This window comes from Dendropsophus ebraccatus, chromosome 5 (assembly GCF_027789765.1).
Source record: "Dendropsophus ebraccatus isolate aDenEbr1 chromosome 5, aDenEbr1.pat, whole genome shotgun sequence".
NCBI classification, from domain to species: Eukaryota; Metazoa; Chordata; class Amphibia; order Anura; family Hylidae; genus Dendropsophus; species Dendropsophus ebraccatus.
In genome coordinates this window covers 101,539,000-101,555,180 of record NC_091458.1, presented here as the reverse complement: position 1 = coordinate 101,555,180, position 16,181 = coordinate 101,539,000, and the positions used below count along the sequence as shown (strand labels likewise).

General features: G+C 45.7%; 1 protein-coding gene across 1 annotated transcript; it reads left to right on the top strand.

Moving 5' to 3' along the window:
• Nucleotides 1-3,896: 3,896 nt before the first annotated feature.
• NIPA1 (NIPA magnesium transporter 1) lies at nucleotides 3,897-15,859 on the top strand. Its single transcript, XM_069972386.1, has 5 exons — nucleotides 3,897-4,167; nucleotides 9,175-9,222; nucleotides 10,289-10,379; nucleotides 13,445-13,605; nucleotides 14,792-15,859. Exons 1-5 carry the CDS (start codon nucleotides 4,050-4,052, stop codon nucleotides 15,301-15,303), a joined length of 930 nt encoding a protein of 309 aa, XP_069828487.1. The 5' UTR covers nucleotides 3,897-4,049; the 3' UTR covers nucleotides 15,304-15,859.
• Nucleotides 15,860-16,181: the final 322 nt, after the last annotated feature.

Below are 16,181 nucleotides of genomic sequence, written 5' to 3'. Positions count from 1 at the left end.
AAGTACCATACGTGAACACTAGGAGGCGACATAATACCATTAGACACTGATACCTGAATATACATGCAAAAAATGAATGAAATAGCAGACCTGAATACTGAGAAGGGTAACACAATACACGCAGTTTGCAGTGGACCATAGCTTTCCAGAACAGAACTGGTTATAATAAAAGTATGAGCATAAGAAGGGCTGTTCTGGGACACTGCAGAAACATTTCCGGCTTTCTTTTATGACCTGATCACTGTTTATAGTCTTGTCAGCAACTTACCTGACCGGGATCCAGCGCCGTCCTCAGCCTCCGGGCCGCAGCACCACCTCCCGACGTCCTCCCGAGTGATGTCACGGATACCTGAAAGCGTCCCTGGTAACCAGGGACGCCGCGGGCTCTGCTCGCTCGGCCGCTCAGCTGAGCGGTGTTTGGCACACAGACGCTGCTGACACTCGCTCTGCAGTGTTACAGCTGTACTAGATGAAGACTCAGGAGTCCGGACCAATGATGTTGGTCTAGTACTTAAAGAGCCAGCGGTCATTTACTGATCGCTGGCTATTAGGTTAACCCCTGGTCGCAGCTCTTCCTGGTCTATTCCTGCGTTCCCCGTCCTAATCCCTTCTGACTGCTCGACTCGTTATTCTGACCTCCCCCCTGACCTGTGACTACTCTGTATTGCTGATTCTGTACTGCATTGTACGTGTGGTTTGACCTGGCTTGTTCACTTCGCTTTATTGTGTTTTGTCTGTCCGTCTTGTTTTGTGTTCCACGTAACTATAGTGTAGGGAATATCATCGTGGTTGTCCGCAACTGCCTAGGGTCGACTGAGGCAATTAGGCAGGGACAGTGGGTGGTTTCAGTTCAGGGCCCACTGTCTGGTTGTGTTTGCTCCTTTCTGGATTCTGACAAGTCTGTTTTTGGCTTTGGCTTCAAATCTTTGGCAGATAATCTTTCTGTGTAAATGGACCCTAAGGGAGCATAGGTTGGGCCTGTAAGCTGATGATTTAATTTAACTGGGGGGAGTCAGCTTTTATGCCTCTTGACTCGCAGGACTGCCAGGAATCTGGATTGAAGGTGGTGTCCCAAATTAAATATCTGGGTGTAATTATGTGTAGAGATTATGCCGATAATATTCACCAAAAATACCTACCCATTGATTTAGGGTGTGGTCGACTCTTCCCCTAGCTGTGCCAGGTCGCATTAACCTTGTTAAAATGGTTATTCTTCCTAAATGTCTGTACATCCTGGAACATTCGTTGCCTCCAAACCCGCAATCATTTTTCAAACAGCTAAACGCCATGCTTCCTTCGTTCGTCTGGGGTAACAATAGGTCAAAGCTCAAATTGGCAACATTGCAGAGATCACAGGGGGGATGTCACTACATGATTTTTACTTTTATTATTAATCAGAACACTTAAAATACATTAAAACTTGGGTCCTTCCAAAGAGGGAACATCATCTTGCCTTCTATCTGGGTCTACCACAATTATGGCTAGGAAAGGAGGGAAAGCCGGGAAGTAGCTGGTTACCTTTGCATAGGTTAGCTCACCAGGTTTGGAAAGCTTGGAAAAGCATACTTCAATATGATAATATTCCGATGGATAGGCCTATATGGTATGACCCTTTGTTCACACATTTAAATAATGATATGGACCCATATAATAATATTAGCTTTGTAGGAGACATGTATACAGACCAGGGCTTTAGAACATTTCAGCAACTACAGAAAAGGGAGAATATTCCGAGGCAGCTCTTTTACAAGTAACTACAGTTGCGCCATGCCATGCCTGTTTAATTTTATATTCCTAATAGGGCAATCGTTCTGTATCCTCTAATTGGCATCTATAAATCACAGGGTCGGCGAGGGTCTACCTTAAATACATTCCTCAAGAGTGACAAGATTCAGTCGACCCCTCTTGTGGTGGAGGACAGGTGGTAGGCGATAAGACCATCTCTGACAGATAATGAGTGAAAGGAGGCAATAAACATATTTGATATCGCTGCGTGCGTAAACACCCCAACTAATTGTCACATTCCTGATCTTGCGCGGTAAATGGCGTAAGCCCAAAAACCTTAAAAAACACCTCCGGCCAAAATGTATTTTTTATTATATTATTACATAAGGAAAGTTAGACAAATTCCTAATTTAAACTAATTATGGGAAATGCACTTATAGTGCTATTTCCCTCAATTTAGTAGATCAGACAGGCTTCCATTTCTCAAAAAAAACGAATCGGGTGTAATTCATATGAAGTGTCCAGCAGGGGGCGCAGTATATGGAGAAATTACATTTTGAAACTACCTAGGGCATTAACTCTGCTTTTATTCACAAAATACACCTATAGTGCCCCCCCCCCCAACCTCCGCCCACCCTGTAGTGTACCCCCCGCCCCCCCCCCCCAGTATAGGTGGATATGATACTGTATATAGTAACTGCTATACAGAAGCCTGGGAGAGCTGGGTGATTCTGTATACAGGAGCCTGGGGGAGCTGGGTGATACCGCTGCGGTAGCAGCAAGGGTTGCAGTCACCCATAGCAGCTTGTGCACTCACCGGGCGGCAGGAAGAAATACATATCTTTATTCAACATAAATCAATGGAAATGGACACATAGACAGTTAAAAACATCTAAAAAAACACAAATTAATCTAGGGGGGCCCTTAGATTATAAAGGGAGAACCTCCAGGACACACCAACAAATTAAATAGCAAGCACCACATGTAAACAGGTGTAACTAGGGTGATGCAAGTGCCCTACTGCAATGTAAGCAATATGGAATGAATAATAAAGGCTACCAAATTCTGTGCAAACAAGTAAGGGCAGGTATAAACAAAAACAGCGAAAATATCACTAAGGGCCATATTCCACGGGACAATTATCGCTCGGATAATCGTAAAATCGTCCGGATTTAAGCGATAATTGTTCGGTTGAATAGCAGTTAACGATTAAACGACGAACGAGAAATCGGTGATCGCTGGACCTATTTTTATCGTTGCTCGTTTGCATGGAATAAGATGTCGTTCAGTCGTTTGCAGTAGCTACACATGCAATAGCGACGACAAGACGACCACAAGAACGATCATAAGTAATGATTAGCGTTCCATGTAAATGGGTGAACGATTTCAGATCTTTTGCAATAGCGGTCGTTTGAGATCGTTTATCGTTAACGATTATGCGAGCGATAATCGTCCCGTGGAATAAGGCCCTTAGTAATAGGGGGGTCTATGTTGGGGTCCACTGCTTCCTGCATGTTCCGTTCCTCACTGGGAACTCCCTCAGGGGTAAGCGCAAAAACCTGCCAAAGTGAAAAATTACTGATCTTCGTAACATCAAATCCAGAAAAATTGTAAAAAAAAGTGATCTAAAAGCTACTTAAATGCAAGCAAGGTACCGCCAGAAAGTACAGATCATGGCGCAAAAAAGGATCTATAAGGATCAGAACAGAGCAATTTAAAGAACTTGAAAGTTTAAATTTTTTTATTAAAGTTATCAAATAAAATAAAAGTTATATAAGTTACATACCATTGTAATCGTACTGACTAAAGAACATAGATAATATGTCAGTTTTATCAAAGAGCAAATGGCATAAACACAAAACCCTTCCAAAATACTTCACTGCAGAACAAATTTTCCCGGTGTTGCAGCATATTTTATGGAAAATTAAGTACAATTGGCGAAAATTGGAGAAAATGAAATTGTCTCGGGAGGGAAGAGGTTAATCCAGGTCTGCTAAGAATTTCCCCCTCACTGTTCGGATAATATCTGCACCATATACTGCGGCTGCCTCACCACTCATAGCCAGGTCATGTTGGCAAACAGAACAGGAAGGAGCACGCTGTGTAACACTGTACTGCAGCAATAAAGTTAGAAGAAAAAAAAAACCACGCCGCATCTGGGAATGTCACAGCAGAGAGCAGTGTGTGTGAGTTTGTGCGGAGCGGGCGGGACGGTGACAGGACGGGTGATACCGGAAGGGGGCTGGCGGCTGCGGGTGTCTGCAGGGGACAGCATGACGAGGCTGCGGGCTGCGGAGTGACGGCACCGCGGGAGCATTGCCAGCATGGACTTGCAGGCGGAGTTGCCCCTATTGGGGCTGAGTGTGGCGGTGTTCTCCAGCCTGCTGAATGGCTCCACGTTTGTGCTGCAGAAGAAAGGCATCCTGAGAGCCCGCACCCGAGGTAAGAGGGCAGCTGCAGCCCCTGCTCTCCCGGCCGGACTGTGCGCACTGCTGCTCTCCCTGCTCCCCGCCGGACTGTGCGCACTGCTGCTCCCCCTGATCCCCGCCGGACTGTGCGCACTGCTGCTCTCCCTGCTCCCCGCCGGACTGTGCGCACTGCTGCTCCCCCTGATCCCCGCCGGGCTGTGCGCACTGCTGCTCCCCCTGATCCCCGCCGGACTGTGCGCACTGCTGCTCTCCCTGCTCCCCGCCGGACTGTGCGCACTGCTGCTCCCCCTGATCCCCGCCGGACTGTGCGCACTGCTGCTCCCCCTGCTCCCTGCCGGACTGTGCGCACTGCTACCTCACAGCGTTCTTGGCAACCACACGCCGATGCAGCAGCCTAGCGCAGAGCGGCCGGGCGCCCCGACTGCAATGACAGCGGACAGCCAGGTGCCACAGTGCCCGGGATGCCACGGATTCAGGACCTCTGTATGCCCTGGCCCTCTCAGGTTACAGATGCCGCCCATGTGGGGAGAGGGATGACATTCTCTCTTATTACCCACACACATATAAACAGCAGGAAATTGTTCTGCAATCCCCAAACATAGGAAAGGTTTAAGGTGTCTGTGGGCTGGAGGTTGTTAGGGTTTTGTTTGGGCCTTGTTCACACCTGCACCACCAATTCCTTGTTTCTGTTCCATCAAAGAAGCAGAGAAAGAAAGAAAGATGATGAGTCTTAGATCTATTGCCAGATGGACCCTGTTGACTGCCATAGTGGCTGTCAGTCTGTCATTCTGATGCTGCCATAGTGGCTGTCAGTCTGTCATTCTGATGCTGCCATAGTGGCTGTCAATCTATCATTCTGATGCTGCCATAGTGGCTGTCAGTCTGTCATTCTGATGCTGCCATAGTGGCTGTCAGTCTGTCATTCTGATGCTGCCATAGTGGCTGTCAGTCTGTCATTCTGATGCTGCCATAGTGGCTGTCAGTCTGTCATTCTGATGCTGCCATAGTGGCTGTCAGTCTGTCATTCTGATGCTGCCATAGTGGCTGTCAGTCTGTCATTCTGATGCTGCCATAGTGGCTGTCAGTCTGTCATTCTGATGCTGCCATAGTGGCTGTCAGTCTGTCATTCTGGTGCTGCCATAGTGTCTGTCATTCTGGTGCTGCCATAGTGTCTGTCAGTGTCATTCTGGTGCTGCCATAGTGGCTGTCAGTCTGATGCACTATTGCAGTCTCACAGTCCTACAGCTATTCATATGTATTTCACTACAGTGGAGTCCCAGACTTGTGTCCAGTCTATGAATGTTGTGCTGATCTAGTCCTGGACAGTATATCTGCACGGCAGCACTGATTGGCTGTGCGGGACCGGAGTCGGGAGCCTGACATGCAGCTGCGTCAAAGAGAGAGCAGGTAATGTAAGCTCTCAGGAGCGGGGGGTTAACGCACATACTCCCAGCGGGATGTCAATCCCTCTGCGAGTTTGCGCTCTATAGGGATGAATGGGACTGGATCCGCAGTGGATCTCGCCGCGAATCCGGTAGGTGCGAAGCACCCTGAAGCTGCTACAGACTAGTCTGGAAGTCCTCTCCACTTATAGAAATGTTACATTGTGTGAGACTGCAGCATCTGGCGGACTTCATATATCCAGATTTAGGACACTAAACCCCAGCTGCATAAAGAGTCACTGGTGGTTTAATTTCCCCAAAAAGTTGGGACAGATTCTCTTTAAGTATAGGATCTACAGTAGATTTGAAGCTGCAGATTTGCTTTGAATCTGCAACTTTAAATCAGCGCCATCAAATCTGCTGCAGATCCTGTATGTGTGAACACACCCTAAGGGTAGCTTCACATGTAACGGATCCACAGCGGATTTCACGTTGTGTTTTCGCAGCAAAATCCCCTGCGGATCCCTTACTGTAATTCTGAATAGGATTACATACTCGCAGCAGAACTTTCATCCCGCAACCAGTATGTAAACACTGCCCGCTTAAACCGCAGCGCCCAAATGTATACATTACCAGTCCACACTCTGGCTTGCTTACTAGTCCTGACGTCCCACTCAGCCAATCAGTGGCTGCGCTGGGGAAGGGCTCTGATTGGTTGAGCAGGATGTCAGGATGCCGGGAGCCCCCGAAGCAAGCTAGAGCGTGGACTGGTAATGTTTACACTGGCCACTGTGGGTTAAAGGAGAAGTCCGGCAAAAAACTTTATTAAAATATTGTATTGCCCCCCCCCCCCCCCCCAAAAGTTATACAAATCACCAATATACACTTATTATAGGAAATGCACATAAAGTGCTTTTCCCTGCACTTACTATTGCATCAAGGCTTCACTTCCTGGATAACATGGTGATGTCACAACCCGACTCCCAGAGCTGTGCGGGCTGTGGCTGCTGGAGAGGATGATGGCAGGCGAACACTGAGGGACACAGGGAACGGGAGGGACACTGAGCATCCCTCTGCCATCATCCTCTCCAGCAGCCACAGCCCGCACAGCTCTGGGAGTCATGACATCACCATTTTATCCAGGAAGTGACATCACCATTTTATCCAGGAAGTGAAGCCTTGATGCAGTTGTAAGTGCAGGGAAAAAAGCACTTTATAAGCATTTCCTGTAATAAGTGTATATTGGTGATTTGTATAACTTTTGGGGGGCAATACAATACTTTAATAAACATTTTCGCCGTAATTCTCTTTTAAGGAGGCCGGCGTTTACATACTTTTAGCGGGATGAAAATTCCACTTAGAGTATGTAATCCTATTCAGTGACAGTAAGGGATCCGCAGCGGATTTTGCTGCAAACTCGCAACATGAAATCCTCTGCGGATCCGATAGGTGTGGACCATCTTTCACTGCAATTACAGCTGCAAGTCTTTTGGGTTATATCTCTACCAGCTTTACACATATATGGCATGGGCACACTACAGAATTCACACGGATAACTTCCAGTGGATTCCGCAGTGGAATCTGCCTGAGCATAGAATGGAGCTTATGAGCCGAGCGGAACTTTAAGCAGGATCGTGCACAAAATCCGCGGGAAGTTATCCGCGTGGATTCCGTACTGTGCACATACCCATAGAGGCTGAGATTTCTGCCTATCCTTTTTTGCAAAATGGCTGAAGCTCAGTCAGATTGGATGGAAATCGTCTGCGAGCAACAATTTAGAAGTTTTCCATAGATTCTCAATTGGATTTAGGTCTGGACTTTGATAGAACCATTCAAAGGGCTGTATTATAAGTCCCGATGACGTTAGTAAAGGAGCGCTCATCTGCTAGATCGGCACTTTTTTACTGAGCCTGTTACATGGCTCAATTATCGTGTATCAGGAGCTCCACAGACATTGTTAGTGGTGTCTGTGCAGCCTTTGTGTATGAAATAAAAAATAAACTGTGTATGTTACCTCTCCACGCACCCCGGTGTGTGTCTGGCTTTTCCCTGCTCCCCACAGCCGCCGATACAACTTCAGAGTCGGTGTCTGAACTGACAGGCTGCTCAGCCAGTCACTGGCCACGGCTGTCCAGTCCTGGCCAGTGATTGGTTGAGCAGCCCATTACTTTAGAGACCAGCTTTGAAGTTGTACTAGCAGCTGTGGGGAGAAGCCAGGAAGACACCGGGGTGCGTGGAGAGGTAATGTACACGGTTTATTATTTTCTTTACAGATTCATCAGCTGTCGGACGCAAATCGCTATTACACTCTGAGAACAGGATCAGCCAATGATTGTTGTCTTTATTACATAATCTGCCAAATTATTGCTCTGTGTAATAGGGCCCTAACACATGAATAAGATTTGAGCTTAAAGGGAATTTCTTCTACTGATTAGAGTCAAATACTAAAACTTTTTTGTAATGTTTATATTTTCTGATTGTAATTTTTCTATTCCACCACTTGTACATTGTAATAGGGGCTGCCATCTTGCCTGAGCTCTTTTTAACAGCATTTAGTGACATGCATTACAGCAAGCCTCATGGACATAGATGACAAGAGCATGCTCTGTGACCTTTGAAAGGTCATTCCAGAGGGAGCAGATACTGATGCTATCTACTGGTGTCATCTGATGCTGTAATTCATTACAGATCACTTTACAGCAGCATCTTCTTATCACCACAGACAGAACAGGAAGTATCATCTTAGTTTTAGCCCTTGTGATGTAAATGAAAACTGTAAGGTCTCATGTATTATTTTATAAAATAATTTTGTTAAAATATTTTTAAAATAATATGAGAAGTATAATAAAAAGTTTGAAAAAACATCACTAAAAAATCTCAAAAATATGTGTAACATTAAAACTTGATTTAAACAATAGGTCGCAGAGATGACAGGAGCACAGAAGACAACTAGTAGTTGACTTCTGCGCTCCTGTCATCTCTGCTGCCGGGGGGCGAGGGGGGGGTTGCACTTTGGGGGATGAGGCCTTTACGTGATGGTAATACCCAGTTGTCATTTTTCAATACATTAAAAGGAGGGATAGAACAAGAATGATGTAATGTAGGATTTTAACAAAAGGTTCTTCACAATTTCGTCTTATGGTACTGCTGAGAGTTCAGTGAACGAGACACATGGTGCCTTTTACATATCAGTCTGTACTTTTAAAATGTAGAAAAATGCCATTATTCTCCAGTGTAAAATGTCAGGGACTTTCCCAAGCCTCTTAAGTGCCTATGGCTAGTTGCTCTTTGCTCCGCTTTCCCTCTCCATGCTTAATTGACAGTGAGCTGGAAACTGAGCCCCAAGCAGGAGTGGGCATGGGAGGGGTAAGTCAGGAGACATTGCAGGTTTGCAGCAATTTAGCAGCTTGGAAAAGCCTGCTTGACATTTTGCACTGTAAGATAAAAGCATTTTTCCACATTCTGGAAGCACAGCTTAATATCGGAGAGGTACTATGTGTGTCCTTGACCTAACAGCTATCCAGCAGTATCAGTTGATGCTAGCCATGATGTAGTGTTAGGAGAGCCTTGTACACTTTGACCTGGAAAAGTGATTAGCAATGACTGTGTAAAGTATATTTATTATTCTTTTTTTGTAGGTGTGTCCTACCTTACAGACCTGGTATGGTGGACAGGTACAATCACAAGTAAGTGACTAGACCACTTCCACATACATTGACATTGCTCATTTCTTTTTTATGTTATACTTTTCTTAGTATCCAGCCTGGTAAACTTGGTAAATTTGACGTATATGTATCTTGTAAGTGTGATGTACATTCCACAAATTGCACGTACATGCATGTATGTCAGAGTGGTCATGCGGCACAGAAGCTGTCATTACTAGGGGAGCCAGGCTGTGACTGACAGCAATAGAGCAATCTCTGAGCCTGCTAGAAGACAACAACATTACTGGTTGCTACCTTGTTGTTGCATTGCACTTGCCCAGAATTTCCTGTGAGAGGTGGAGTTAACAATACAGTTTAGTGGCTGTCAATCAAACTGGTGGAGGAGGTAACAAGTGGCAAGGGAGTTACCAGTGGGGTGCCCCCCCTCTGACCACAGCTCAAAGAAAGCCGCTGCACCTGGGTAAGATTTCTGTGCGTACCTTTATTGGGTTCCTGTCTTGTGTCTATTTAATGTTGTCCTTTTATGTTTGGTGTTAAGGGGAGAATTATCCCGCCTATGAAAGTTCCACGATTCAAGCCAGATTGTTACAACCCAATAAGTTTTGTCTCAAGACGGTCTAAATAATTTTGCTTCGGTTCTTGGAAGGTTTTGCCATTTAGCTAGTATGTAAACCTTACAGTGAACTATACGCTCGATGTCTGTTGATGGGTTTCATGGGATCCTATCTGTGCCATGGAAATGTTACACTTTTTGCAATCTGGCTTAAATTGCTGTGTTGTACTGTATTCTATTTTGTATTTTATTGTCTATGAAAAATCCTATAAATAAACCATTTATGAAAAACATTGTACGAATCTCTTGAATAAGTAAGTGTTAGAAACTTAGTATGTAGAGATGAGCGCAACTCGAGTATGCTGACCATTCTGCATTTGATTACCGGTGTCTGAAAACGTTGGAAAACTTGGATACAGTCTATGCCCGGGTTACGCTCACCTTTTATTAGTATCCAAAACATAAAAAAATATCTATCTATGTGTATGTGTGTGGTGGCATATGTTCTGTAAATATTTATTGACTTTCTTTCAGTGGCATTGGGACAAATTGGAAATTTCCTAGCGTATACTGCTGCTCCAGCTGTGCTGGTGACACCATTAGGTGCTCTGGGAATTCCTTTTGGGTAAGTCCATGAACATTTTTCTAGAATATGTGGAGCTTGGAATGCCATGTTGTATTATGTCTACACATTGCCATCACCAGTGAAAATTCAGGTCTGTAAGTTATAGAAAGCAAAAATTATTTTTTTTATTATTTTTTTTCATTCTCTTTAAATTTTGTTTGCTTAAAGGGGTTGGCCACTTTATAGTAAAATAGGTCAACACTACGTATTAGAAAGTGTACTCACTGTATATACTGACAGCAGCTCTCAGTGTACCTCATAGAGCCAAAATCAGACTCCCCTCCTCCAGGCTGTGGCGCCCTGCTCTGTTTTATTTCTGTCCATAAAATGGCTGACATGGAGGAGCATGTGACCATGCCCTGTCCCCTGTGTCCTCCATAGACATATACAGGCTCAGTGGTGGACACTGAGGGCGGGGCCTGGTCACATGCTCCTCCATGTCAGCAGTCTTATGGACCAAAACACCACAGAGCAGGGCAGCTCAGCCTGGAGGAGGAGAGTCTGATATTAGCTCTATGAGGTACACAGGGAGCTGCTGTCAGTATATACAGTGAGTACAATTACTAATACTGTATACTGAACAATTTTACTATAAAGTGGCCAACCCCTTTAAATAGGGACTTAAAGGGGAACTATCAGCGGGTTAGACGAATCTAACCTGCTGATAGCCCCCTATTATACAGGGGGCACCGAGGAGGATGGTATGTCTCTTACCTTCCTCCATGGCTCCGTTTCCATGCAGTAAGCAGTTTACACTTTAGTCTGGAGCACCGCTGGGAGCACTGCCCCACCCCCATCGTGTGAGCCGGCCCGCTTCTTTTAATGGTAATGAAGGGCTTAATGCTTTGGGGGCAGGGAAGGGGCGGCAACCAGTCATCTGGGCGGGGAGCCACCAGTCACGGCTCTCTGCCTGTCAGCACACAGTGTGGGGATGATTGACCAGCAGAGAGACCGGTTAGTGGTATCTTTGCCTGTCAATCATCCCCGCACTGCGCGCTAACAGGGAGAGAGCCATGAGTAGTCACAGGCGGCTCCCCGCCCAGATGACTGGTTGCCGCCTCTCTCCCGTCCTCGTACGGCAGAAAAAAACTACTTTTTCCCCGTTGTAAAGCTACCGCAGCACACACGAGTTGGTAGCTTGAGGGGGCTGCACAGCAGAGCTATACTGTGTAGCAGGGAACTTTATCAGCTTTCCATTGGACATTGTGTGCGGGCATGTTCACAACTTATACCTGCCCCCTCCTCACATGGCAGAGGGGAGGAAAATGTTTTAACGCTGGCGTGCAGAAGGCTTTATCCATCTTCTGAATGTCGGACAACCACTTACACATTGGAGGAGATTTATCAAACTGGTATGAAGTAGAATTGTCTTAGTTGCCCCTAGCAACCAATCAAGTTCCACCTTTTATTTCTCACAGATGCTTTGAAAACTGAAAGGTGGAATCTGATTGGTTGCTAGGGGCAACTAAGACAATTCTACTTTACACCAGTTTGATAAATCTTCCCATTGTTTATACTGCTAGGTGAATACCATCCATAAAATATTGCTAAATTGCAATTTTTTTCCCATTGTTTGATGCTCAAAGCAGTGTAGTCAGAAATGACCTCTTTTCCTACTTAAAGTAGGCACACAAACTAGAAAAAAATATTGGACTTTAGAGTTGAAAAAAAAAAAATCCCTGCATCCTGAAGGTCAAAATTGGTAACATGTTTTAGAGCAGGGGTCTCAAACTCAATTTACACGGGGGCCGCTGGAGGTAGAGTCTGGGTGAGGCTGGGCCGCATCAGGGTTTCAACAAGAAAAGCTCTTACAAAAACATTCCAATGTCATCAAATCTAATTATTATTCAGATTCAAATGTCTGTATTGACAGTTCCTTAACATTTAACTTTCTGAACATGAAAGTTACATCAGGTGACTCACAGGGGACGTCTTCATTGATGGTAGTTCTTCCCTTTTCATCATCTTCTCCTTCTGTCCTGGGCCATTGTGAGAACTTCTCCGAGCCACGAATCCACAGAATCTACCAGAGAAACATATTAGGCTCCTCACTCTGGCACCATCCTCATCTCTCTACTAACTGCACTTCTGTATTGTCCCATTTATACCCTCGTTTAGTGGGTAGGCTGACTCTATCTGATCCACCTTATAGAATATGCCCCCCTCTGTGTAGAGATGGCCCCTTGTTCAGTCTTCCATATAGATGGCCCCATGTGCATCTCCTTGGGAGCCCCTCTCTGTGTAGTCCCCCCCCATATAGATGCCTCCTTTATGTTGCCCCCCTTATCTCCACCCCCATATAGATGCCTCCTTTATGTTGCCCCCCTTATCTCCCCCCCCCATATAGATGCCTTTTTTATGTTGCCCCCTTAACTTTTCCCCCATATAGATGCCTCCCTTATCTTTCCCCCCAAATAGATGCCTCCCTTATAAATGCCTCCACTGTGTTGTCCCGTTATACATACCCCCCTCCCTCTTTGTAGATGTTGTCCCCATATCTTGTCCCCCGCAAAGCAGATAAAGAAAAAGAACAAAACAAAAAACAACTCACCTAACACCTCGATCCCCCGTCGCAGCTCCCTTCTTACGGACAGGACCCCAGCTGATGCTGCCTCCCTGGGGATTCCCCGGCAGCACGCGCACCAGGGAGCTGTGTGCGCCGGCTGTTACTTCCGGGTCAGCGCTCCCTGACCCGGAAGCAACAGCCGCTGCGCACACAGCTCCCTGGTGTGCGTGCTGCCTGGGAATCCCGGGGACACCCCCAGGGAGACAGCATCATCGGGGGCCGTCCAACACAGACTCTTGTGACCGCAAGCAAAACACTGCTTGCGGTCACAAGAGTGATCGATCAATGGGCCGGGCGGCGGACGCCAGGGCAGTGCTCTGGCAAGGAGGGGGGCCGCTGGGAAGTAAAGTGGTGGGGGCCGCAAACTAGTGTTCCGAGGGTCGCAGTTGGCCCGCAGGCCGCGAGTTTGAGACCCCTGTTTTAGAGGATTTAAGAAATATAAGCATTCTAAATTATTTTCCTGAAAGATTTATTGTTTCAACTTGTTTCATTTTTTAAGGTCTGTTTTGGCCTCTTACGTGCTGAAGGAAAAGCTTAATTTCTTGGGCAAACTGGGATGTCTCCTTAGCTGTGTGGGCTCCGTAATCCTCATCATCCACTCACCTAAGTCTGAAAACATTACATCACGAGCTGAGTTTGAAGAAAAACTTTCTAATCCAGGTACTGTTGTTTTGGGGGCAGTATCATGCTAAGAATGGAAGCCCGATAGAAATTAGAACTGATGTATGTTTTCATTGAGGTTATCTGTAGATCTTATTACACTTTTGGGAAAGCCTCTCTGACACTTTTCAATGGAGAATTAAAGGGGTTGTCCGGCGCCAAAAAATTATTCACAGAATAACACACATTACAAAGTTATACAACTTTGTAATGTATGTTATGTCTGTGAATGGCCCCCTTCCCCGTGTCCCACCACACCCACCCGTGTACCCGGAAGTGTGATGCGCTATACATACCTGTCACGTGCCGACCACAGTCTCCGATCCTCAGCAGTGACGTCTTCTTCGGGCGGCCAGCGGATCTTCCCGAGTGCCGGCCGCCCTCTGCAGCGTCATCCGAAGCTCAGCCGCGATTGGCTGAGCATAACTGTGCTCAGCCAATCGCGGCTGAGCGGCTGATGACGCGGCCACGTCATCAGCTGCTCAGCTGCGATTGGCTGAGCACAGTTATGCTCAGCCAATCGCGGCTGAGCTTCGGATGACGCTGCAGAGGGCGGCCGGCACTCGGGAAGATCCGCTGGCCGCCCGAAGAAGACGTCACTGCTGAGGATCGGAGACCGTGGTCGGCACGTGACAGGTATGTATAGCGCACCACACTTCCGGGTACACGGGTGGGGGTGGTGGGACACGGGGAAGGGGGCCATTCACAGACATAACATACATTACAAAGTTGTATAACTTTGTAATGTGTGTTATTCTGTGAATAATTTTTTGGCGCCGGACAACCCCTTTAAAGCATTTTCTATGTTCTGGAAGCACAGCTGATATATGAAAGGTACCATGTGTCTCCTTGAGCTAACAATTAAAAACAGTGTCAGCAATTTGAAACATGTATTACATCAGACAGATTCCTTTTTAGCTATTATAATTGCTTTCATACAAGTCATACAACCTTTTCTGATACTGAATTCATTGTAGAGGTACTGCATTATATATAATAACTGCTACAGAATATATTCCTGCCACAAAGTTCTGATGTCAGAATAAGGTGATTATACAAGTATTATTCAAGGAAGTGTAAACAATACGCATGATATGGGGTTAGTGATTGCTTCAACAAGGGCTGTCAGTTCTGTTATTACACAGTTGACCGTTGTTAAAAATGCTATATATTTTTTGTCTTTCAGTATTCCTGAGTTACCTCTGTTTTGTTCTCCTGATGTTGACGTTGCTGATATTTTGGATATCTCCAATATATGGGAAAAAAAATATAATGGTTTACATAGGTGTATGCTCGCTTTTAGGCACATTTACTGTCCCTTGTACTAAAGGCATTGGACTTTTTGCTCAAGATGCTTTTACCAACAATCCAAGCAGCTCAAGCTCAACTAACCTCTTCCTGTGCCTCATAGCAGTCCTGGGATGTAGCATTCTCATCCAGTTTCGATATATTAACAAAGCTCTTGAAGACTATGACTCGTGTATATTTAGTGCTATTTATTATGTTACGTTCACAACATTAGTCCTGGTCGCAACCGCAATTCTCTTTCAGGAATGGACCAAAGTAGGAGCAGTAGACTTTTTGGCCATGTTGTGTGGGTTTACGACTGTGTCTACTGGAGTCATTTTAATTCAGATGTTTAAAGAGTTTAATATCAGTTTCCGGGAGCTAAGCAAGACACCAGAGAAGAAAGAGTAAAAGACCAGCCTTGGGGGGAGGGGGGGGGCTATTCCATGTCAATTTGGGCAAAACTTGATTTAACCTATTTTTTTAATGTTTTACAATTTTTTACAAAGGCAACACAGCAAATATTCTCTTATAAATTACAATAGCACTGCTGGAGAATAGTAACCTACAACTAGAACTTATGTGACCATGCACATTGAAAAGACCATGTGATTTGTATGAAGTCACTATGCTAACTAGTTCCTAGTATTTATAAAGGGGCACCTAAAACCCAGCACAGCAGTATCACATGTCTGCTGCAGACTGTCTGTCATGAGTATAGAGTATTGCATCTGTATTTATGGTCTGCAAAAACCCAGATTCCCTGTTTGTTGGGCCCCTGTGTCTGAGCAAATGAAAGGATTAACTCTGTTAAAAGGGTTCCATCAGTGCCTGCATACTTATCTATTGAAACATTGACTCTATGATATTTACTATACTATCCTTGACACAAAACATAGACCCTGTGAGTGTCACCCACCACCACCATCTCCTACCACAGCTCAAGTTATTTTTATTAACCCTTTCCCGCACGTAACTGTACGTTCCTGCTGCGGTGGGGGCGTTCAGAGCGAGGCCGCGCGGCAACCCCGCTCTGAACCGCCGCTGTTCCAAAGTTGACAGCTGCATCTGAAGACTTCAGAGCAGCTTTTACCTGATCACCGTGACTGGTGCTGGCCGGGGTCTGCGCCATAATGGTGCTGATCCCGTCTCGGCATTCGGTTGCTTCCGGCTGCCTATCTCATCGATTTATGCTGCATAGATCTGTATGAGAGATCAGAGTGCTTATACTAGAAGTCCCTCAAAGTGATATTAATAAAAAGACCCCTCCCCTAATAAAAGTCAGAATC